Here is a 24890-nt window from a genome sequence, read left to right as displayed (position 1 = left end):
TGAAGGACAATGATGTATGGACATTGGTTGACCCACCTGAAGGGATTAAACCCATTGGGTGTAAATGGGTCTTCAAAAGGAAGAGGGGCGCAGACGGAAAGGTGAAGACCGATAAAGCCCGTCTGGTCGCCAAGGGGTATCGTCAACGTTATGGTATTGACTATGACGAGACGTTTTCCCTTGTGGCAATGCTCAAATCCATTCGGATAATGCTTGCAATAGCTGCCCATCTAGATTATGAAATCTGGCAGATGGATGTAAAGACAGCTTTTCTGAATGGAGAGCTGACTGAAGAGGTGTATATGATACAACCTGAGGGGTTTACATCCACAGATGAGTCCAAGGTGTGCAAGCTTCAGAGATCCATTTATGGACTGAAGCAAGCTTCTTGGAGTTGGAACATGTATTTTGATAAGGTGATCAAAACGTATGGCTTCATTAAGAATGGAGAAGAGCCCTACATCTATAAATGGGCAAATGGTCCAGTTGTGGTATTCCTTGTCTTGTACGTGGATGACATTCTCTTAATCGGAAATGACATCCCCGCACTACAGGGAATAAAAGTTTGGTTGTCATCACAGTTCTCCATGAAGGACTTGGGTGAAGCATCCTACATCCTAGGGATGAAGATCTATAAGGATAGATCTAAAAGGATGCTTGGGTTATCCCAGTCCATGTACATAGACACTGTGCTGAAGAGGTTCAGCATAGAGAATTCCAAGAAAGGCTATCTACCGATAGGCCATGAAATTTCTCTCTCTAAGAAGGATTGTCTGACAACTCCTGAAGAGAGAGAGCATATGAGTAGAGTCCCATATGCTTCAGCCGTGGGATCTATCATGTACCCCATGACATGTACAAGACCAGATGTGGCATACTCACTAGGAGTAGTGAGTAGATACCAATCTGCTCCTAGAGAAAATCACTGAAAAGTGGTTAAAGTCATCCTTAAGTATTTGAGAAATACTAAGGACCAATGGTTGGTTTATGGCGAGTCAGATCTGAAACTTGTGGGGTTCACAGACTCCAACTTCCAATCTGACCATGATGACAGCAGGAGCGTGTCGGGTTATATCTTTACTCTGAATGGTGGAGCCATCTGCTGGAAGAGTTTCAAGCAGCATACTGTGGTGGACTCTGTTTGTGAAGCGGAGTACATCGCAGCATCGGATGCCGCGAAGGAAGCTGTGTGGCTGAGGAAATTCATCAACGAGCTCGGAGTAGCACCCTCTCTCGATGGTCCAGTCCTGCTCTACTGCGACAGCACTGGTGCCATAGCTCAGGTGAAGGAACCCAAAGCACATCAACGGACGAAGCACATCTTGCGCCGCTTCCACCTGGTCCGAGAGATCGTGGATCGAGGTGACATCGACCTTCAGAAGATTGATGGAGAGGAGAACCTGGCCGACCCCTTCACTAAAGCCCTGGCGATAAAGGAGTTCGACAACCACAAGTCGAAGATGGGTATTAGATACTGTGCTGAGTGGCTTTAGGACAAGTGGGAGTTGTTGGAAAATGTGTCCCAAAAAGCCAATCGTCAAGCTGTTGACGGTTGAGCAACTAAGTATTGTAATTGATTTGTTAATAAATAAAATATATTTGGTATTTTCATCATAAGCTTTCATCTTCTAATGAACTCTGTTGTTATGATGAAGTCCTTAGGACTATTTAAGTTCGATAAAGAGAGGATTTATCGATTAGTCCTTAAAACTGTTCACGACCAAATGATAAGCTGTTAATAAGGACGACAACTTCTATCGAGCATAGGTCGCTGTAGGCCATATGGGTTGGTTGTCCTCTTAACCAAGGAGTGTGGAGACACTGGTATGGAATACAGGTGAGATGTAAGGGTACATCATCATTGAACGTGACCAACTCCAGAGCATTCTGCTGTCGAGAATGTCTTTGATGGGATATAGGTATAAGTGTCCCTTAGACCTGAGATCGCCTCAGTGACTTGCAAGCAACTCACTGTGCTTTGGTACTGGACTAACTGAATTTTTAATTCAGGGACGGAAGGCTTCTGGACACAGTCAAGTACTTGTAAAGTCAGAGTGTGATCGAGATGGGATTGACCACTCCAAGAGTTGGAGAAGAATGAGTCACTGTATTTCAATTTAACAAAACCTTGGCCAGGGTAATCCAACAGATAGATTTGATATTTTGAAATACAATGTGGACAACCTGATCAGAGTTGACAATTGAACTCTGGGGTGTCCTATGATCATTTTGGTCAAGGGGATGAATTATATGAAAACTATATCCGCATGGGTTCTAAGGATGTTGTTCTACACATTCGACCTATCCGGTCGTCGGGTACCATTGCTAGATGGTCACTTCGATTGGTACAAGAATTTGTTCTTGTGCTACCGGCTTAGGTTCGAACCTATGAGGTCACACACATTAGAGTTCATGATCCGATCGGATGGTTGATCAACGATTAAGAATCGTTCTAGGGTTAAATGATCAATACGATTGACATTTAACCTAGTGCAAGTGTTGCAGGAGGATCGATTAGCAATTCGATTGCTAATTGGCTTAATTTGATTAAGCCAATGGGCTGAGATTAAGTCTAATTAAATATGATTTAATTAGATTTGGTTTGGACTTGATTGGATCAACTCCAATTGGTTTATTGGATAAGCCAAGTGCAAGAAAAAACTAGTCCTAGTTCAACTAGGACTTGGGTCAATCTAATTTTTAATTTGATTAGAAGATTAAAATAGATTTAAATCTAATTTAATCTGATTAAATTAGGTTCTTAATTAGGTTAAGACCTATTTTAATTAGGTTGATCTAATTTTGGTTTGATTTGATTTGGGAAACCAAATTACAACAAGTCATAAGATAGAATCCTAGTAAGACTTGGATTCCACCTTGCGCCACATAAGCCTTCCCCACGCCCTCTCTCTTATTCAATGCCAATCTCCACTTATTTTATGTGACAAAAGCCCTCTCCCAGATCTCTCCCATGTTCACAAAAGGTTTCCTCTCTTCTTTCTTACATGGAAGGTGGTTTGGATCAAATAAAAAAGGAATAAGTTTGGATTTCGAATTCTATGAGATAGAGTTTTAGAAATCCAAAACTCTTTCAATTTTGCATCGAATTTATTCAAATTTTTTTTGGAATTTTTATAGATTTTAGGGTACACATTGTGCACCCTTTACTGGTGATCCATGCATGAAAATAAGGAGGAGGTGCTCAAGAGTTGGGCGCCCCTTAACTTGCCATGTTTGGATAAGCCTTGACTAGGTATTTGACCTAGACAAGGACTCTATCATATCTCTCTGTATAAAATGAGTTTCTTCATGAAATTTTTGGAGAAGATAGAGATCTGAGAGACCTTTGTGCCATCCCAAAATCAGAGAGAAAGACCTTTGGTTCGTGGAGATATAAAAGACACAAGTTAGGGTGTCTAGAGAGAGAAACGAGAAGAAGAAGAGGGTCTTCTTCTAGGGTTATTTATTTTCATATCTTTCCTCCCTCCATCTTGAGTTTCCTGAGAGCGTCTCAGATCTGAAACTCCTTCTTTTACTTTCCATCTTTGGAAGAGTCCAAATCAAGAAGAAGGAGGCATCTGATCAACCATCAAAGAAGAATCAGCGCAGTACTAGCATACTGTGCTGATTTCCTGAAGCAGGACTTCTGATCGAGATTCGTGGGCTCGTGTGGACGACTCCTAGAGGTCGGACGCATGTGCGGCTTGCAACATCATCCTCAAGCCCGGATCAGTGAGGTTAGAACATCTAACTTGCAAGGTAATAGATCTGATCTATTGTTTAATACATACATTAGATGTAGTATAGAAACATGTTGATATGATCAACATGTAGTTCATGATATATTTATATATTTTAATTTCTAATTTAATGCTATGTAATAATCATGTAATAAAATCTTAGATCTAGGGATTCTCTGGTTTTAAAAAATAAATTTTGATTTATTTTAGTCTTCCGCTGTATGATCTTGAAAAAGTTTCAAGATCTAACCCTGAAACCCTAGATCTGGTTCCTACAATAGCACCCATGTGATGCCCCATAATGGTTCCACATATCCTCTAATAGGTGGACATGCCCAACTTGATCAAATCAAGTGACGCCCAATCAAAACTATCAAGAAAATTAATTAAGGACTTAAACCCTTAATTCATTTGATCCAAAACTTTAGGCACCCAACAATTGGAGCCCAATGATTCTAATTTATTTAGGTTATTAGTAAGAAATTAAATTTGAATTAATCTTATCAAATAAGAAATTCAAATGTAAAGAGAAAATTGAGTCCAACCATGTACTAGCAAGATTACCCTGAACTCAATAGGATTTTTCAAAATTCAATTGAGACTTCATAAGCCCAATTGCTTATTTCAGATCTAATCCCTTTGTTGTGTGATCCCATAGGTTCAATTCTATCTAGTAGTGAGATATACAATGATCTCTATCATAGTATCATTGAAATTTTTTTCAATAGGTCAAAATAATTCTACTCTAACTCATCAAGGATTGTCAATCCTGAGCAACCCTAGTGAGCTCTCACAATTCACCACTAACACCTAGCAGTATGTAGTGACAACCCAGAAGTATGAAAAAGAATCTCAAGGTGTAGTTCGCATGTGATTCAGTCCCTCTATCGTGAGTTCCGACTAGATGGCAGGTCATGGATAAATCATCAAACCTCATCATCAATCAAATGATAGATTTGATCAGCTCAAATCCAATTGTGATACTTATGAAAATTTTTTTTCCATCAATCACACTATTGTGGCCATAGACTCTCGGACTTAGCCTCTCAAATCCTATAGGACTACTCCTTTCTATCAAGGTCGATAGATTTTATTTTGATGTGCACCCTATTCCTACAGTGGACCAATTATCACCAACACCATTTCAAGGGCTCATTGAGATCATGTTTATATGTTAGTCAAACTCCAACAGTCTCACTACGAGCAGTAATACCATCATAGATTAAAAAACCATTCACATAACTATAGTATCGAGACAATCATTGATGATCGAGTAGAAATTCAAGTGATCTCTCATATGATCATGCTCAGTACTAGTTGTTCTCTAACAACTATCCACACTCATCGCTCAGTGTCTCTACACTGCAGATTAGAGACTCATTTATCTCGAAAGAAGTGATCTATGCATCAGTCTATCTGGATCGATCACTATTCTCATGATGATACTATGATCGAAAGTATTTAGGAATTAAATATATGTCTCTAATTCTCAACACTTTCAGAATATATATCGAAACATTAATTCCATGGACAATTCAAGGACACATCATTCTTAAATGAAAATTAAACTTATCCTTTTATTAATCAAATGAATGTATTAAGTATAAAATTTTATCCTAGCTATATTACAATGTGTCCGCTATATTAGCTTCTAGGACATACATCTAAAAATCTCCCACTTGGACTAAAGTCAATTGGCCACTAATCTAAGTCCCATCCTCTAAAGGTGGTCTTCCATTTTTGGTTGGCTCAATTGCTTCATCAATGGGTCTGCCATATTGTCTGTGGAGTCTATTCTTCGTACCTCGACATATTTTTTTCGAGATAGTCGTGTATAATATGATACCGTCGTTCGATGTGCTTTGATTTTTGATGGGATCTCGACTCCTTAGCAAGTGCTATGGCTCCATTGTTGTTGCAGTAAAGTGGTATGGCATCTAATTGTTAGATGTGCGCCCTAGATGCCAAATTGACTGACACATTCCTGTACAAATATGAGGACAAATTTATAATTTTGACTATAAATGAATAAAAAGATTATTCTACTATCACATTGTGTACATTATATCTGTGATACATCCTTTGAGTTAATAGGAATGTTAATTCATATTTTCAAGAGTTGAAAATTTAAGACATGAATTTACATAACTAACTCATAAACAGCTCCTGATCATAGGATCATCACGAGGATGGTGATCGATCCAGAAGGTTGGTGTACGATCACTTTCTTAGGATAGATGAGTCTTGAGTCTATGGTGTAGAGACACTAGAGCGAGAGTACAGATATTCATTGAGAACGAGAGTACTGAGCGTGACCACCTCGAGTAGTCATAAGGAAGTCTATCTTCTCGTCGATGACTAGCTCGATGCTGCAGCTGTGTGTCTAGTTCTTTGACCTGAGGTATATCGACAGTTCACCTTGAGTGTGTTATAGTTTGACTACATCATAACTCGGTCTCCTAGCCATTCAGAATCCTAAGGTGTTTGTTGGCTGTAGCATATTCATTGTAGGAACCGGATTGCACCAAGATGAGATCTATCAACCTCGGTAGATGAGAGGAGTAGTCCTATGATGATCGAAAGATCGAGTCCTTAAGTCCATGGCCATGGCAGAGTGAAATAATAAAAAGAGTTTTTCATTAGGGTTTCACATCAGACTCGGATCGATCAATTGATGTTGGGTTTGACAAGTTCACCTTAACCCTAATTTAATCGAGACTCATGATAGAGGAACTCAATCACACAGGTAGCTACACCGAGAGGTTCATCTTCATTTTTGATGGGTTGCCACCATATACTGCTAGGTGTCACTGTGGATTTTGGGAGTAATTAGAATGATATTGATGATCGATCATTCTAAATTGTCTGAATCAGAAGAGTTCTGGTCTACCGAAAGGAGTTTCGATGATGTCGATGATGAGATCACGACATATCTCATTACCATACGAAAATGAACCTAATTGGGTCATACAAATAAGAGTTAGGGTCTGGATGTCATCAATCAAGCTAGTCCAGTTCGATTGATTTGGATTACATCCAATTAGGTTCAAGAAAATCGTGCTAGCACACGATTGAGCTTAACTTTCTCTTCGTGCAATCTTTTTTATCTCGACTGAGCCAAATATGATTTGACTCACCCAAAGAACCTTGAGAAGGTTTCTCTCAATCTGACTAGAACCAGTCCAGCTCAAAAAAATTATCTTAATTAATGAGATAAATTTAAGATAATACCTGTCAATTTCTATCACCTGCCATTTTCATTTTAGGACATCGATCAAATGTTGACTTATGGATCTTAAACTGAAGGCCTCTTGGCAAGAGGTCATTGGAGAGTTTTTATGGAGTATCCACCTGCTAAATTAGGCCTCAAAGTGGGCACCAAGATCAGATTGGGTGTGCACCCCAAGTGGATAAGGATAGAGTCCCATGAGATGAGGACTCTATGCCTTGATCGACTCAAACTGTTGGGCACCAATCTCACTGTGCTTATCCAGTGTTGGCACCAACAGTAGGAGAGTTTGATGGAGTTCTTATCTGATATGATCAGATAACATCACTCTACCAATCAAAATTTTTTCAAAATTTTTTAGAATTTTTTGATTGGTCGAATGATGTGGCACTGCATGACGCAGCAAGGTCTATTTAAACCCTGTCTCCGCCTAGGGTTTAGAGAATCTGCTCAATCCTCAGCAAAAGCCTGATATTCCTCTACTTCTTCATATCCCCTCTAATCTTCTCTCTCCTCTCTTCACATCCAAGAAGTTGGGCATCCATCTGGTGCTTGTGCAAGGCGTGGTGGCTCCCTGATCAGAAGGCTGCAGGGATTTGTCGAGAAGCTGCTGCTCCAGGTTCAGAAGATCTTTTGAATATCTTCCAGATCAGATCCAGATCTAATTTTTGGAGTAACGATTTGTAAGGAGAAGATAATCTAGATCCTGCTTGAGTAGATACTGGTAGAGGCCAGGCGACTGTGTGGTTATTTTTGAACCTCGGGCATTGCTGCGATCATCTACAGGGTAATCTAGTTACCCTAGAGCTATTTCTCTAATCCTCAAGTTTTAGATTTAATTTTAGATTAAATATTAGATAATAAGAATTAGATCTAATAGACTTTAGATTTAAAATAAAGTAGAATATTTTTTTATTTAATATTTCATCCCATATCTCATTAGATCTGAAAGATCCTACAAGGAAAAAGACAGTTTTTCCTTCAACTGGTATTAAAGCCAGGTTGATGGCTCTATTTCAGATCTAATTTAGATCTAATTTTTATTTTTATTTATCTGATATTAATAAATTTTAGATGTCACATTAGATATGATTAGATCTGAAATCAAAAAATTTAAAATTAAATCTAAGAAGATCTAACATGTATGAGATGTATGACTAGATTAGGAATAGTTTAAACTATGAATAGTCTTGAAGTTTTATGTTTTAATGTTATTAAAATATAAATTAGATTTAATTTATTCTCTGATTTTTTGATGTTATAAATATTATATTCAGATCAAAAAATAGAAAATAAAATTTAATTAATTCATAAGATTGATCTGCTGCATGCCTAGACTAGTTGTAGAATTATTCTAGTAACTGTCTAGAATAGATTTTATATTGAATAGTTCAATTTAAATCTTATTTTTCAGATGTTACATGTGATGTATCAGATCTGAAAGCATGCTAATTAGATCAGATTTTAATACATGAGATGTATGCAAAGCATGTATAAGTTAGATCTGAAATTATATATGTGATATGTAACTTAGATCTAACTAGTTTTGTAGTTAAATCAATATTTTTGATTAAGGTATTCCTCATGGCCGTTTGATCATAAGAACAAAGTAGGGTTTAAGACCCTCTCCTCCCATTCAATGGGGTGTTCTTATGGTGTGTAGGGGTGCTGCGCGTTCATCCTTAATCAGAAATCAAACTTACTTTTCTGCAAAACCCTAGATCTTGAAACCCTAGGATTTATTTTACATGTTTTGTTTATGAACCCAAGACTTAATTAATGAATTAAGCTTATGAAATTAAATTAGATCTAAAATTGAGAATTTCAGATCTAAGTCATTTTCATAAAATTGAGTTCAGGCTTGGGTAGCTCAATTTGGTCTAGCGGTTGATCAAATCGAATCAAAAGTTGGTTAGGTGGGATCATGAAAGCTAATAATTGACTAGCCTAATAGGATTAAGTCTCGATCAAGGTCGAATCACATTTATATGTGACTTGATCAAGTTAAGACCTAATTTGGTTCAATGGTTAGAGCCTGAATTGTAGGCTAACCCAATTGGTTCTGGTTCGATAATTTGGTGTCTAAGGTAAGTTGGGCAGATGTGATCGAATGGTTTTTAATTGGGAGCTACTCGACTCAAATACGTTCTTGTCGAGTTAATGGCATATCCCTTCCATCGGTCTCACTTACCTGGCCATATGTGTCGACCCAGTTCTGATTTGAGGTGACTAACAATTCAAGCTAACCCATGCCACTAGGTTAGTCATAATTGTTATGACTATGTCAAGTCAAGTTTAATGAGACCTAAATTAAATCTCCCTAAGAAAATATTAAGTCTAAGGTCTTCCACCATTGTGGATGTGCGGGTCCTTCCGGGGTTGATTGTTATCGGCTGGTCACAGTGATTCAGTTGCATCGAAAAGATGCAACCATGTCCATTAGGCATTGGATGCTATGGATTAGAGGATGGGTTATGCTCAATATTCTGGATACGGTGAGGGACTCAATCAGGAATCTAGTTCGTGCAAATGATGGGTCTGACTTAACTAAGTTTGGAGCAATATTTCGGACATGATGAGCTTCATGAATTAGTGACCAAGTTTTGGGTGCACCATGATTAGAGAATCATTGGACAAGAGTTGTCTACTCATCGATTGACCCATCACCAATAACTGTTAGGTAAGGTGTGAGCCAGTCGATGAGACCGCACCACCTATTAAAAATCACTAATCATGGAGATTTTCACATCTCTACCTAGGGAGTGTAGAGATCTGAGAAAATAGTGGGAGCCTAATTTTTTAAAATGAAACCCCTAAACAAATTGGTTAAATCTGATTACAAAATCTAACTAGAAACTTTTGACTCTCTACAGAAACATGTCTGCGTCCAACCCCTGACCAAAATACTAGACACCCATAGATTGACTGGACTCAATTTCAAGGACTGGTTGAGGAACTACAGAATTGTTCTGGGTTTCGAGAAACTGACTCATGTTTTGGACCAAGACCCACCTGTTATACCAACACGTCCGACTGCTGAACAGAGAACGTCTCTGGAAAAGTGGACGGATGACGATAACAAAGCTAGGTACTACATGTTGGGTGCCATGTCTGATGACTTGCAGTGCCAGCATAAGAATATCATGACTACCCGCCAAATGTTGGCTCACCTACAAGAGTTGTAGTGAACAAAGTCGCGCAGCCAAGTATCAAGTCTGCCAAAGACTTTTTAAGACTAAAATGCGTGATGGGCAGTCAGTCCAAGATCATTGTTTGATAATGATCAAGGACCTTGAGGAGCTTGAGAAGCTCGGTATCATCTTAGACAAGAATTTTCAAATTGATGTGATCCTTCAGTCCTTGTTCGATGCATATGGTCAGTTCATCATGAACTTTCATATGCATAAGATGCAGTGTACCTTGGCTGAGTTAATAAACATGTTGGTTACGGCTGAGCTTTCTTTGAAGGGTTCAAAAGGCTCAGTCCTTATGTGGTAGCGAACTTCTTCCAAGAGAAAGTCTTTTGGAAAGAAGAAGTCTGCGAAGAAGCAGAAGGTGGATGGAAAAAGAAGAAGATAGAACCAAAGAAGAAGGCTGCTGAAAAGAGAAAATATTTTCACTGCAATTCAGACGACCATTGAAAATGAAACTGTCCTCAGTACCTGACCACCCTGAAGAACAAGAAGTATGGTCCTTTTGGAGGTATGCTCGTTATAGAATCTAATCTTATGGTTTTCTCTGCATCCAGTTGGGTACTTGACTCTAGTTCTAGAGCTCATTTGTGCACTTCTATGCAGGGTCATGAGGAGAGAAGGAGGCTGAGGGATGGGGATATGATCCTACGCGTCGGGAACGAAGCAAGAGTTGCTGCTGTGGCCGTGGGAACCTACCCTCTGCAATTACCGTTAGGATTAGATTTAGTTCTTAAAGACTGTTATTATGTGCCTGCAGCAAGCAGGAATTTGATTTTTGTTTCATGTTTAGCACAAGAAGGCTATGTGATTAGCTTTCATAAGGATAATTGTAACATATTTTATGAAAATAATAAAGTTGCAAATAATTTTCTTATTAATGGTCTCTATCAGCTACATATTGATGTATCTGTATTTAATATCGAGCAAAATGTGAATGCCATAGAAATTAAAAGGCCTAGAAATAGTCTAAATGATAGGTATCTGTGGCACCTAAGGCTAAGTCATATAGCGGAAGACAGGGTTAACAAATTGGAGAAATCCGGGCTATTGAGTCTGTTGACTTCTGAGTCATATCCAGTTTGTGAATCATGCCTTCAAGGCAAAATGATCAAGCTCCTTTTATGGGACATAGGAAAGGGCCACAGACCTACTTGCCCTAGTACATACGGATGTGTGCAGCCTATTTGATGTGCCGGCTAGAGGCAACTATGTCTACTTTATTACCTTTACTGATGATATGTCTAGGTACGGGTATGTATTTCTAATGAAATACAAATCTGAAGCCTTTGAAAATTCAAAGAATTCAGGCATGAGGTAGAAAAACAAACAGAAAAGCCTATTAAGGTTCTTCGATCAGATCGAGGAGGTGAATACCTTAGTCGAGAGTTCCTAGACTATCCTAAGGACAATGGCATAGTCTCTCAGTGGACTCCACCTGGAACGCCACAACTCAACGAGATTTCAGAACGGAGAAATCGTACCCTATTAGATATGGTCCATTCCATGATAAGCTTCACGGACCTCCCTGAGTTTTTTTGGGGACATTGTCTTATAACAGCAATATATGTATTGAATAGGGTTCCCTCTAAAACTGTTCCTACCACACCGTATGAGATATGGCATGGTAAGAAACCAAGTCTGAGTCATCTCAGAATTTGGGATTGTCCGACTCATGTCAAGAGATAGCAGGCGAACAAGTTAGAGTTCAGGTCTTTTAGAGCTCGGTTCATAGGATATTCTAAAGAGTCATTAGGATACTATTTCTATATTCCAAAAGATTACAATGTGGTTGTGAATCGACATGCTATTTTTTTTAAAAATAGTTTATTCAAGATAGTGGCATCGAAAGAATAATTATGCTCAAGGAGAATGTCTCCCAAGAGCAACGAGCTAAAGAACCTGAGGAACCTAATCAATTAGAACCAGTCCTAACACAACCTCTTCTATCTCATAGATCGACTAGGGTTTCCCGTCCTCCTGAAAGGTACTTAGGTACTATACAAGAGGATGTAGAAAAAATATTCCTCATAGGAAATGGGGCTCATGGTGATGACCCCAAGACCTATGACGAGATGATATCAGATATCGACTCTGAGAAATGGTTAGAAGCAATTAGATCAGAAATTGACTCGATGCACTCAAACCAAGTCTGGACCTTGGTAGATCCACCTGAAGGTATTGTACCTATTAGGTGTAAATAAATCTTCAAGAGAAAGATAGGTGCAGATGGAAATATGGAGACATTCAAGGCTAGGCACGTAGCGAAAGGTTATAGTCAGCACGAAGGTATTGACTATCAGGATACCTTCTCGCCCGTAGCCATGCTAAAATCCATCCACATATTGCTTGCTGTTGCAGCCTATTTCGATTATGAAATATGGCAGATGGACATGAAAATAGCATTCTTAAATGGATATCTTGAGGAAGATATCTATATGGAACAGCTGCTTGGTTTCACATCCAGTGATGATGATCACAATGTCTGCAAGCTGCAAGGGTCCATTTATGGACTCAAGCAAGCATCTCAGAGCTGGAATACTCGTTTCAATGATGTGATCAAAATATTTCATTTCATCAAGAACGAGGAGGAACCATGTGTATTCAAGAAGGTCATTGGGAGCGTAGTTGTCTTCCTCGTACTGTACGTTGATGACATCCTCCTAATTGGAAATGATATTTTCATGTTGACCTCAGTCAAAATATGGTTGTCTAAGGAGTTCTCTATGAAAGATCTAGAAGAAGCATCCTTTATACTGGGTATTAAGGTCTATAGAGATAGACCAAATAGGATGCTAGGACTTTCATAGAAAATGTACATAGAAGAGGTGCTAAAAAGGTTACATAGAAAACTCCAAAGAGGTTTAGTACCTTTTAGACATGGCATTCATCTCTCCAAGAAGATGTGCCTAGCACACCTGAGGAGATTGAACACATGAGCAAGATCCCTTATGCTTCGCAATAGGAAGCCTCATGTATGCCATGCTATGTACACGACCTAATATAGCCCATGCTGTGAGTGTCACAAGCAGATATCAGTTAAATCCAGGCGAAGAGCACTGGACTTCTGTGAAATGTATCCTTAAGTACTTGAGAAGGACTAAGGATATGTTTCTAGTCTTTGGAATGGAGAACTCCAGGTTCAGAGGATTTACAGACTCAGACTTTATGTCTGATATAGATGATCGAAAGTCGACATCTGGAAGTCTATTCATTTGCAATGGTTGGTGCAGTTAGCTGGAAGAGTTTCAAGCAGACGGTGATTGCTGATTCCACCATGGAGGTAGAGTATATTGCTACATCAGAAGCTGCGAAGAAGGCATTCTGGTACAAGAAGTTTGCCGCAGAGCTTGGAGTGATGTATCGGATGCCATCCCTCTTTACTGCGACAATAATGGTGCCATAGCCCTAGCTAAGGAGCCAAGGTCTCACCAGAAGTTCAAGCATATCGAGCGGCGATTCCATCTGATCGTGATTGCCTCGAAAAGGGTTATGTCGAAGTTAAGAGAGTCGACTCCACAGACAATGTGGCAGACCCACTGACAAAGCCATTAGGCCAGCAGAAGATCGAAGCCACCTTGAGAAGATGAGACTTAGATATTAGCCAATTGACATTAGGTCAAGTGGGAGTTTGTTAGATATGTGCCCTAGATGCCAGATTGCTGACACATTCCTGTACAAATGTAAGGGCAAATTTATAATTTTGACTATAAATAAATAAAAGGGTTATTCTACTATTACATTGTATACATTATGTTTGTGATACATCCTTTGAGTAAGTAGGAATGTTAATTCATATTTTCAAGAGTTAAAAATTTAAGGCATGAATTTACATAACTAACTCATAAACAGCTCCTGACCATAGGATCATCACGAGGATGGTGATCGATCCGGAAGGTTGGTGTACGATCGCTTCCTTAGGATAGATGTGTCTTGAGTCTACGGTGTGGAGACACCGGAGCGAGAGTACAGATATTCATTGAGAACGAGAGTACTGAGCATGACCACCTCGAGCAGTCATAAGGAAGTCTACCTTCTCGTCGATGACTAGCTCGATACTGTAGCTGTGTATCTAGTTCTTTGACCTGAGGTGCATCGACAGTTCACCTTGAGTGTGTTATAGTTTGACTATACCATAACTCGATCTCCTAGCCATTCGAAATCCTGAGGTGTATGTTGGCTATAGCATATTCATTGTAGGAACCAGATTGCACCAAGATGGAATCTATCAACCTCAGTAGATGAGAGGAGTAGTCCTATGATGATCGAAAGATCAAGTCCTTAAGCCCATGGCCATGGCAGAGTGAAATAATGAAAAAGAATTTTCCATTGGGGTTTCACATCGGACTCGGATCGATCAATTAATTCATATGACTGATGTTGGATTTGATGAGTTCACCTTAACCCTAATTCAGTCAGGACCCATGATAGAAGAACTCAATCACACAGGTAGCTGCACTGAGAGGTTTGTCTTCATTTCTGATGGGTTGCCACCATATACTGCTAGATATCACTGGTGGATTTTGAGAGCAATTAGAATGATCTTGATGATCGATCATTTTAATTGTCTGAATCAGAAGAGTTCTGATCCATCGAAAAGAGTTTCGATGATGTCGATGATGAAATCATGACATGTCTCATTACCATATGGAAATAAACCTAACTAGGTCACACAAACAAGAGTTAGGATCTGGATGTCATCAATTGAGCTAGCCCAGTTTGATTGATTTGGATTAGATCCAATTAAGTTCAAGAAAATCGTGCTAGCACACGATTGAGCCTAACTTTCTCCTCATATAATCTTTTTCATTTCGACTAAGCCAAATGTGATTTGACTCATCCAAAGAATCTTGAGAAGGTTTCTCTCAGTCTGACTGGAGCCAGTCTAGCTCAGAAAAGTCGTCTTAATTTATGAGATGAATTTAAGAAAACACCTACCAATTTCTGTCACCTACCATTTCTGTTTTAGGACATCGATTAAACGTTGACTTATGGATCTTGAACTGAAAACCACTTGGCAAGAGGTTATTGGAGAGTTTTTGTGGAGTGTCCACCTGCTAAATTAGGCCTCAAAGTGGGCACCAAGATCAGATTGGGCATGCATCCCAAGTGGATAAGGATAGAGTCCCATGAGATGAGGACTCTATGCCTTGATCGACTCAAACTGTTGGGCACCAATCTCACTGTGTTTATCCAGTGTTGGTGCCAACAGTAGGAGGATTTGATGGAGTTTTTATCTGATATGATCAGATGACATCACTCCACTAATCAAATTTTTTTTAGAATTAATTAGAATTTTCTGATTGGTCGAATGATGTGGCACTGCATGGTGTAGCAGGGTCTATTTAAACCCTGTCTGCGCCTAGGGTTAAGAGAATCTGCTCAATCTCCAGCAAAAGCCTGATATCCCTCTACTTCTTCATGCCCCCTCTGGTCCTCTCTCTCCCCTCTTCACGTCCAAGAAGTTGGGCGTCCATCTGGTGCTTGTCCAAGGCATGGTGGCTCCCTGATCAGAAGGCTGCAAGGATTTGTCGAGAAGCTGCTGCTCCAGCTTCAGAAAATCTTTTGAAGATCTTCCAGATCAGATCCAGATCTGATTTTTGGAGCAGAGATTTGCAAGGAGAAGACAATCCAGATCCTGCTTGAGTGGATATCGGTAGAGGTCAGACGACTACGTGGCTATTTTTGAACCTCGGGCATTGCTGCGATCATCTACAGGGTAATCTAGTTACCCTAAAGGTATTTCTCTAATCCTCAAGTTTTAGATTTAATTTTAGATTAAATATCAAATAATAATAATCAGATCTAATAGATCTTAGATCTGAAATATCATAGGATATTTTTTTAAAAAAATATTCCATCCTAGATCTCATTAGATCTGAAAAATCCTACAGAGAAAAAGCCGTTTTTCCCTTCAACAATATGCATAGTAAATATGTTAATTTATAATAAGATATTATCGTTCATAGAAATTTATATTTCACATGTGAATTACAATTTACTTATCTTAGATTTGGTTCGTAGCTCAAAAGGCACCAAACTCAATGTGGTGTATTCTTGTTGCTAATCCAAAAATTTTTTTAGACTTTTGAAATTATGGGAGATTGTTGTGAATTTATTTAATACTTCAAACATTCAAAATATATTGCATGATGGCATCATAGCCTACAACCATGGGGTAGATTGCTTGTTTTATAGCAATCATGGTTTTTTTGTACGTGGTGCAAAATCTTTCAAGATTTATGGCTGTTTATAGCTGGAGAAGTCAAGACCTAACAATAAAGATTCTAGTCTTATCTATTTAAACCTAGTATCCTATTGCCTATTATACTATGACAATTTTAGAAAATCAATGATTTCCATGATATCCTTGCCTATTATGCTATGATAGTTTTAGAAAATCAATGATTGTTATCTATTACTTATTATGCTATGTTAGTTTTAGAAAATCAATAATTGTTATGATATCTTATTGCCCATTATGTTATGATAGTTTTAGAAATCAATGATTATCATGATATCCTATTATATATTATGCTATGATAGTTTTAGAAAATCAATGATTGCTCTAATATCTTATTTTATATTATACTATAATCATGACAATTTTCAAAATCAATGATTGCAAGAATTCTGTATTTAATTCATAAGCCATCAAATCTGATTTTGAACATTAAAATGACTTGTTTCAAGGTTTGCATTTTTCTAATCACATATCTCATTCTTTTTTTTATGTTAGTAGTCTGTGCCTTCAAACAATTAATGCTCTTGTATTGAAAGATAACTTTCTTAATTTTTTCTAATAGTCCTCGTAGCTTATTCTTTTTTTTCAAAAAAATTTATTTATATAATTTTCTATCAAAATTTTTTTAGCCATCTATTGTACCCAGAGAGGATGATTGCCTGGAAGCCTGTTGCATTGAAATTTATTCTCCGAGGGATGCATATTGCTAGCTCCACTCCTTCCTGGATTGATACCATGGTGAGTGGTTCATATCTTTTCCTTCCTTCCGCTTTCTTGTCACGTTTATAACAATATTTCCTTCTCATCTTTTCCTTAAATCCACTCGTAATGTTAGCTTTTCATTTTCTTGTTGTTGTACGTCACACGAGAACGTTCCTTTCTATGCGATGAAAAGTTAGTTTCCATGAGAACATAGTTTTATAAATCTTTAGTTATTTTAATATAGTATTATAAATCTTTAGTTGTTTTCCAGCACTAACGATTATTATGTTCCATCTTCTCCTTCGTGTAGGAAATTACCTTAATCTCTGTGCTGTTGGGTTTGGCCTATGTGGTCGGTGACGCCCGGCCAATCATCAATGTTCTGGACTATGGGGCTGTGGGAGATGGCAAGCAAGATGATACCCAGGTATTAAGTTCCCCTATACCTTGCTACCAAGGGCTCTCTCTCTCTCACGCACACACTTGAGTTCGGGTTGGAGTAGGTCTTAGTTATTTCTAGCAAAGTTTTCTTAAATTAATTTTCATGTAAGGATATGCATTAGGTTCATGAAATTAAAGGAAAAAAATCATATTAGTTTACATAAATTTGTGGGAGTGTGTGTACATATATAAATACATATATACCTATATATACTATAAAAGCATCGGCGCATGATAAATGCAACATGCTGGTATTGTGGCTATGAAATTAAAAAGAAAAGGAATACATTTTCTTGAAACCGAAAAGATATGCTCTCCATGCATTGATATTTTTGCCATCTTATGCTTAAGTTGGTGTCTTGCAGAGTTTCTTAAGGGCTTGGGGTGTTGTCTGCTTGGACTTTGGGTTGCCAAAATTACTTATCCCTCTAGGAAAGACATTCTTGTTGAGCCAGATAGCATTTGAAGGTCCCTGTAATTCCAACATCCACGTCCAGGTAAAGCTAATATCATGTTCAGATGCATCGAGGTTGAATTTCTAATACACCAACAGAATTGAGCTTCTTTATTGCCACCTTATGCTTAAGTTGGTGTCTTGCGGAGTTTCTTAAGGGCTTGAGGTATTGCCTGCTTGGACTTTGGGCTGCCAACGTTACTTATCCCTCCAAGAAAGACATTCTTGTTGAGCCAGAGAGTATTTGAAGATCCCTGTAATTCCAGCATCCACGTCCAGATAAAGCTAATATCATGTTCAGATGCATCAATATAAAATGTGACAAGGAGGTCGAATTTCCAATACACCAACAGAATTGAGCTTCTTTACTGCCACCTTATGCTTAAGTTGGTGTCTTGCAGAGTTTCTTAAGGGCTTGGGGTGTTGCCTGCTTGGACTTTGGGTTGCCAGCGTTACTTATCCCTCCAGAAAAATATTCTTGTTGAGCCAGAGAGCATTTGAAGGTCCCTGTAATTCCAGCATCCACGTCCAGGTAAAGCTAATATCATGTTCAGATTCATCAACATAAAATGTGACAAGGAGTTCGAATTTTCAATACACCAACAGAATTGAGCTTCTTTACTGCCACCTTATGCTTAAGTTGGTGTCTTGTAGAGTTTCTTAAGGCTTGGGGTGTTGCCTGCTTGGACTTTAGGTTGCCAACGTTACTTGTCCCTCCAGAAAAAATATTCTTGTTGAGCCAGATAGCATTTGAAGGTCTCTGTAATTCCAGCATCCATGTCCAGGTAAAGCTAATATCATGTTCAGATGCATCAATATAAAATGTGACAAGGAGTTTGAATTTCCAATACACCAACAGAATTGAGCTTCTTTACTGGGGTAATGGGAAGTTTTGGTGCAGGCTAGTGGAAATATTGTGGCACCATATAAATTGTGGACCTCTGAATTCACCACTTGGGTCTCATTCAGAAACGTCAACAATCTCACCATTGATGGTTCTGGCCAGATCGATGGCCAAGGTTCCATCTGGTGGGACTGCAAATTAAGCAGGTAAGAGCTCTTCGTAAGGAATGTTAAAAATTGGAAGAAAATAAGCCAAGGATGAGTCTCTTTGTTCTTATCACTTAGCTGTCTCAACTTTGCCCTGTTACCCCTAGATTGCGCAAAACCCTATCTAATTATTTTTGGGTCTACTGCTGGGAATGTATGTACAATGTTATTTAGATTTGGTTTTGCATTTGCTAGGTACATATAATTTAGATTTAGTTACAAATATTGCTAAACCGATCCGAACCGAACCTAAATACTTGACTCGTATGCACCTCTATTTACGATCGAGTTTTTTCTGATGTTCCAACTTGTCTAAACATGGCAAGCAAGTAATTAGCTCATAATAGAAAAATATTTAGCAGAAATTTAAGGAAAAGAAAGATACTCCATTTTCTGGAAACAAATGAAGAAAAAGATAGTATTTTTTTTAGCGCCTAAGTTTTTTAGGTAGTATTTTTTGCCCACCAAATCATTAAATACCATTTCCATATTTGGAGAAGAGAATCGTGTCCTTCACATATGAACCACTATAAATCTAGCAGAGAACTGAGGAAGACCATTGTCCCAGTTCTTCTAGGATTGATACCATGGCGAGTGCTCATATCTTTTCCCTCCTTCCTCTTTCTTGTAACGTTTACATCAATATCTCCTTCTCATCTTTTCCACAAATCCACTCATATGTTATTAGCTTTTCATTGTCTTGTTGTTGTACATCACACAAGAATCTTCTTTTCTATACGATGAAAAATTAGTTTCTATGAGAACATAGTTTTATAAAATTTAATTACTTTAATTTAGTATTTTTTATTTTAGTTGCTTTCTAGCACTGACGATTATTAAGTTCCGCCTTCTCCGACGTGCAGGAAATTACCTTAGTCTCTGTGCTGTTGGGTTTGGCTTATGTGGTCAGTGAGGCCCAGCCAATCATTAATGTTCTGGATCATGGGGCTGTGGGAGATGGCAAGCAAGATGATACCCAGGTACGCTAGTTCTCCACAGCTTGCCACCAAAAGTTCTCTCTCTCCGTCTCATTTGAGGTCGAGTGGGGCCCCGGTCTTTGTTATTTCTAGCAACTTTTCTTAAATTAATTTCTATATAGGCAATAATTAATTATCATATATATGCACATGCGAATAATGCATAGGTATGTGCTTATGTCCATGAAATTAAAGAAAAAATCATATTAGTTTACCAGAAATATGCATGCAACAAACGCATCCATGCATGCAATATGCTGTTATAAATCAAAATGATCTGCTCTTGATTCATCGATGTTTTGGCCACCTTATGCTGTAAGTTGGTGTCTTGCAGAGTTTCGTAAAGGCTTGGGGTGTTGCCTGCTTGGATTTTGGATCCCAACGCTACTTATCCCTCCAGGAAAGACATTCTTGCTGAGCCAGATAGCATTTGAAGGACCCTGTAAATCCGGCATCCACGTTCAGGTCAAGCTAATATCAAGTTTAGATGCATTAATATAAAATGTGGCAAGGTGTTCAGATTTCGAATGCATGCACCAAACAGAATTTAACCTTTTTACTGAACTTACGGTAAGTTTTGGTGCAGGTTAGTGGAAATATTGTGGCACCAAATACATTGTGGACCTCTGAATTCAGCACTTGGATCTTATTCAGAAACGTCAATGATCTCACAATTGATGGTTCTGGCCAGATCGATGGCCAAGGTTCCATCTGGTGGGACTGCAAAATAAAGCAGGTAAGAGCTCACTCCTAATGTACATTAACAAACATTTTTCCTTCTGTAAGTCCACACCTGACCTGCGCCTTTTCCCTTTCGTTTCATTGCAGCGATGCGATAATGTTCCTTATGTAAGTATTCTCTCCTAAGTTATTCGATGTGTAATTTGAACAACTACTGCCTTCGATTGAATGTAATTGAACAGTTTCTGGATTTCTTAAATTCTGATATATGGCCATCTTGGTTGGTGTAAATATCGAGATGAACCGAGATTAAAACACACTGTCAAGGTTAAAACCCTGACTGTTACCATGCCAAGTTCCTACTGTTGATTAATTGTAAGCTATGCAATTCTATGAACAAGCCAAATGGCTATTAGTTGAGTTGCAGAACATGACGACTTGCAGTCGCGGTCATTACTAAATTTACCCTCGTAAGTTCGTTCAACTAGAGTTCTCATAGCTAAAGTTGCTTTGGTATATTTCACCTCCATCTAACTACGGGAACGGCAATTGAAGCTGAAATCTCCGTAATTAACTAGAACCTGTCACAGCCAGGAACTTGGATAATCTGGTTCTAGATACCATAAATCATTGCTCAAATATTTGGCATCTAACATTACAACTTCATGGTGTCTGAGACAATGCGTTAGACTTGTAACAAGTTTTGTAACAGGCATTTGGGATCTCAGCCTGCAATAATGCTTACATGGATGGCATAAAATTTATAAACAGCCCAGGAAAACATCTCACCATACACGGCAGCTCATGGGTCCACATTAAGGGTCTTAGCATTACAGCTCCGGCGGAGAGCCCTAATACCGACGGCATGTACATCCAAGCCTCCGAGCATGTTGAAGTTCGTGACACCATCATCGGAACAGGTAATGCTCTTAAGGCTTGAATGATCTGACATTCTATCAACCGTGATGGCTGAATATACTTACAAACCTAAAGTTCATGGTATGTATTTAATTACATCAAATGACTCTACTCTTTGCATACTTCCATGCGGATCCTCCGCTGTGCACCGCACCATGCGGTGCACAGTGCACTGTCCATCGTGCGATGGATGGTGTGCTATGCACCGCATGCGCTGTGCGTGGTACCGTGCGGTGCACAGCAGAGAATCCAAGCTCTTTGCATGTTTAGGAGATGATTGCATAGCCATCGGTACGGGCTCTTCGGATGTGAACATCACCGGGATTTCATGCGGCCCTGGTCATGGCATAAGGTAAGTTAGAGTTTTTTATTGATGAATTGAGATCGAGTTCAATGGCCTTGGTCTCATCCCTCCTATTGCAGCATTGGAAGCTTGGGAGGCGACAATTCTATGGCAACGGTTGAGGGTGTCCACGTCTCATACTCTAATTTCTATCAAACGACCAATGGTGTGAGGATTAAGACATGGCAGGTACATAGCTAATATCAAATTCTCAGTCTCAATCAGCCAACAGATGACTAATAATTAAGTTTTGACTAATAATTGTTTGCTTACTTTTATGCTGTGAAGGGAGGGTCTGGTTTTGCAAGAGGAATCTCCTTCGAGCACATCAACCTTACTTCAGTTCAAAACCCTATCTTAATAGACCAATTCTACTGTATCACGAGGAACTGCCAGAATTCAGTAAGCATTTGTATTTCTTTTTATCATAACGAGGTAGAGAAGCTAAGTCATCCACACTATAGATGACTAAGATCCTATTTGATTAAATTTTTAGAGTACCAGAAGGTATTTTCTGATTCTCAAAAAGTACTTTAAAATGATACAGTGATGTTTGATAAACATATCAGAGAATTATTTTGGTTTTGTCAGGAAGCTGAAAAGATCTACTTGAAAAAAACTATATTTTGAAGCTTTCTCCAAAAGTACTTTCTGACTAATATCAAAAATTCATTTTACTTTTTTCTAAAGCACTTTATCAATATAGTTACCAAACAGTAAATAACTTTTTGTAAAAGCTTTACTTCTAAAAATTCTACTTTTCAAAATCTGTGTTTTCAAAAATTTCAAAAGCTTTAATGCCAACAGCAATCCTAAACAGAACCTAAATAAACGACTTAGTAATTAAATCCTACAATTTTTTTTTGAGTATTTATATAAAAATTTTGGAAGGCTAATAATCTTTCTTTTTCTATTTCCTCGGTCCAATGATTAATGACAAAGACATCGGCTGTGAAATTGAGCGATGTTCGATATGCTGATGTACATGGAACCTCGGCAACAGACGTGGCCATCAATCTTGCGTGCAGTGAGACCGTTCCTTGTTCTGGCATTGTTTTGGAAAGCGTCCGCATTGTTTTGGACCAAGCTGCCAAGGGGAATCAACCGACCTCCTATTGCCTCAATGCCCAAGGCAGTAAAGTTGGTGAAGTCACCCCGGATGTCCCCTGCTTGAAATAGAGCTATTTAGCCTCCTCTAGTCACGAGAACTAGTACCATATTTTGTAATGGTCCCAAATAATGCAGATAACAAAATGAATTCTCCATCTTGTATCATTGCTTCATGGAACTAATAAAAAGCATCAATAATCTTGAATTTGCTTCCATCTCATCACATAATGTTTTATGTTTTTATGCCAAAAATATTTACATTGAGATTCTTCATTTATCCTACTTCTTTATAAGCATTTCAGGATAAGAGAGGGTACTACTTGGTCAATCGCGTGGGTTGAACTGGGTTGCAAATTGCTCCTCTTTTATATGATTCAAATTTGCTTTAATATCTGGATCCCTACATCCCATTAGGTTTGGTTTAGCTCAAGTAGGTTTCATCAAATGTGAACTTTTCAATAATGATCTTGATTACAAAAAATGCCTACAAAACTAACATTCATGTATTTTGGTGGTTTCTTACCTAATCATTAAGCATTGAAATGGACAGTTTTAACCTCATGATTCTATGCTTTAGCAAGACTCGGTCAAAACCTAGTAAATTTAAATCTATCTAATTTGAAATGTGTAGATCATGATCTACAAAGTGGATAATCTATTTGTTCTATCATATATTTTATCATATTAGTACAACTAATGCAATTCATTTTTTGTACCAATTTGATTCATAGTTGTTAACCAGCAAAACATATGAATTTTATTTTTAAATATTTTTAGTACTATGAATCATGTTTAATTACTTAGATCTTTAAATTAGATGGACTGTTAATGACTATAACGGAGTTTAGCATCAAGTGCATAGACCAGCTCATGCATGTATGTACTCACACACACACATACTAAATATTCAACTGACTCAAGGTTGGAACTAGTCAAACTATTATAAAAAATTTATAAACAATAGTTTAATAATGAATAAAAAGTACAGATATCAAAATATTACGTGCTCAACAACCTATAGAAAAAAAGCACTACTTAAGCTCCCAATCACTTAATAAATTATAAAACTTCTCTTTTGAAAAAAAAACGTCACACTGCTTACGACTTTACATTTTGTTGACCAGATGATCCAGTTCATTAGATGATAAATTAAATTCAAATGATTGGTATTCTACAATTGAGATGCAACATTTATAATCAATTAGACTTAAAATTCATTATTACTGTTAAGAGTAATTTAGAATGAACCGATGATATATGAAGATTCAAGCCCATTATGACCCATTGATCCATATCAGTGCCTCTCAAGCAGCCTAATTATTGTGGATTGTCCGACTCTTCATCAGTAAATATCTGTCCTGACTCCTGATCGGAGACTATTCTATCTGATCTCTCGTTGGCATGTTCTTGATCCGACTTCTGATCTAAAAGAGCTGGTCGGATTGTACATCTTAAGCAGTGCAGTCACATGATTGATTATGACTCATCCAATCCTTAGTCGGCATGTGCCCAGTCCGACCTCTGATCGATCAGTCTTTGATTCGATCCCTAGTCGGATAGCTTTTTATCCAAATCCTGGACGAAAAAGATTTGGTCCGACTTTTGGTCAGAAAGTTTGCTGGTCGATCTCCAATCGCATCCGATACCTACACGGCTTGCATATCGAAACAATCTCTGATCAGCATAACCACTGTGAGTCGGTTAGTCTTCTGGATCAATCCGTCTAATCGAGTTTTGATCGAAAAACTATCAGTCCCAACTCTTAGTCGGCACGCCACACTCTCTGATCTCTCCTTGGAAGTAGATTGAT

The 24890-nt window shown here is 38.3% G+C and overlaps 1 protein-coding gene across 1 annotated transcript; it reads left to right on the top strand.

Annotated features, from left to right (window-relative positions):
• The first annotated feature begins 17055 nt into the window (after positions 1-17055).
• Positions 17056-23149, top strand: LOC105033733 (probable polygalacturonase At2g43860). Its single transcript, XM_073257410.1, has 14 exons — positions 17056-17142; positions 17417-17533; positions 17913-18044; positions 18160-18241; positions 18656-18786; positions 18903-19051; positions 19962-20031; positions 20365-20493; positions 20615-20764; positions 21422-21629; positions 21898-21979; positions 22051-22159; positions 22259-22372; positions 22913-23149. The coding sequence occupies exons 1-14, from the start codon at positions 17056-17058 to the stop codon at positions 23147-23149; spliced, it is 1797 nt and encodes a 598-aa protein (XP_073113511.1).
• Positions 23150-24890: the final 1741 nt, after the last annotated feature.

This window comes from Elaeis guineensis, chromosome 5, assembly GCF_000442705.2.
Source record: "Elaeis guineensis isolate ETL-2024a chromosome 5, EG11, whole genome shotgun sequence".
Taxonomy (NCBI): domain Eukaryota; kingdom Viridiplantae; phylum Streptophyta; class Magnoliopsida; order Arecales; family Arecaceae; genus Elaeis; species Elaeis guineensis.
The sequence above is the reverse complement of the archived record's forward strand: the minus strand, read 5'-3'. Positions and strand labels throughout refer to the sequence as shown.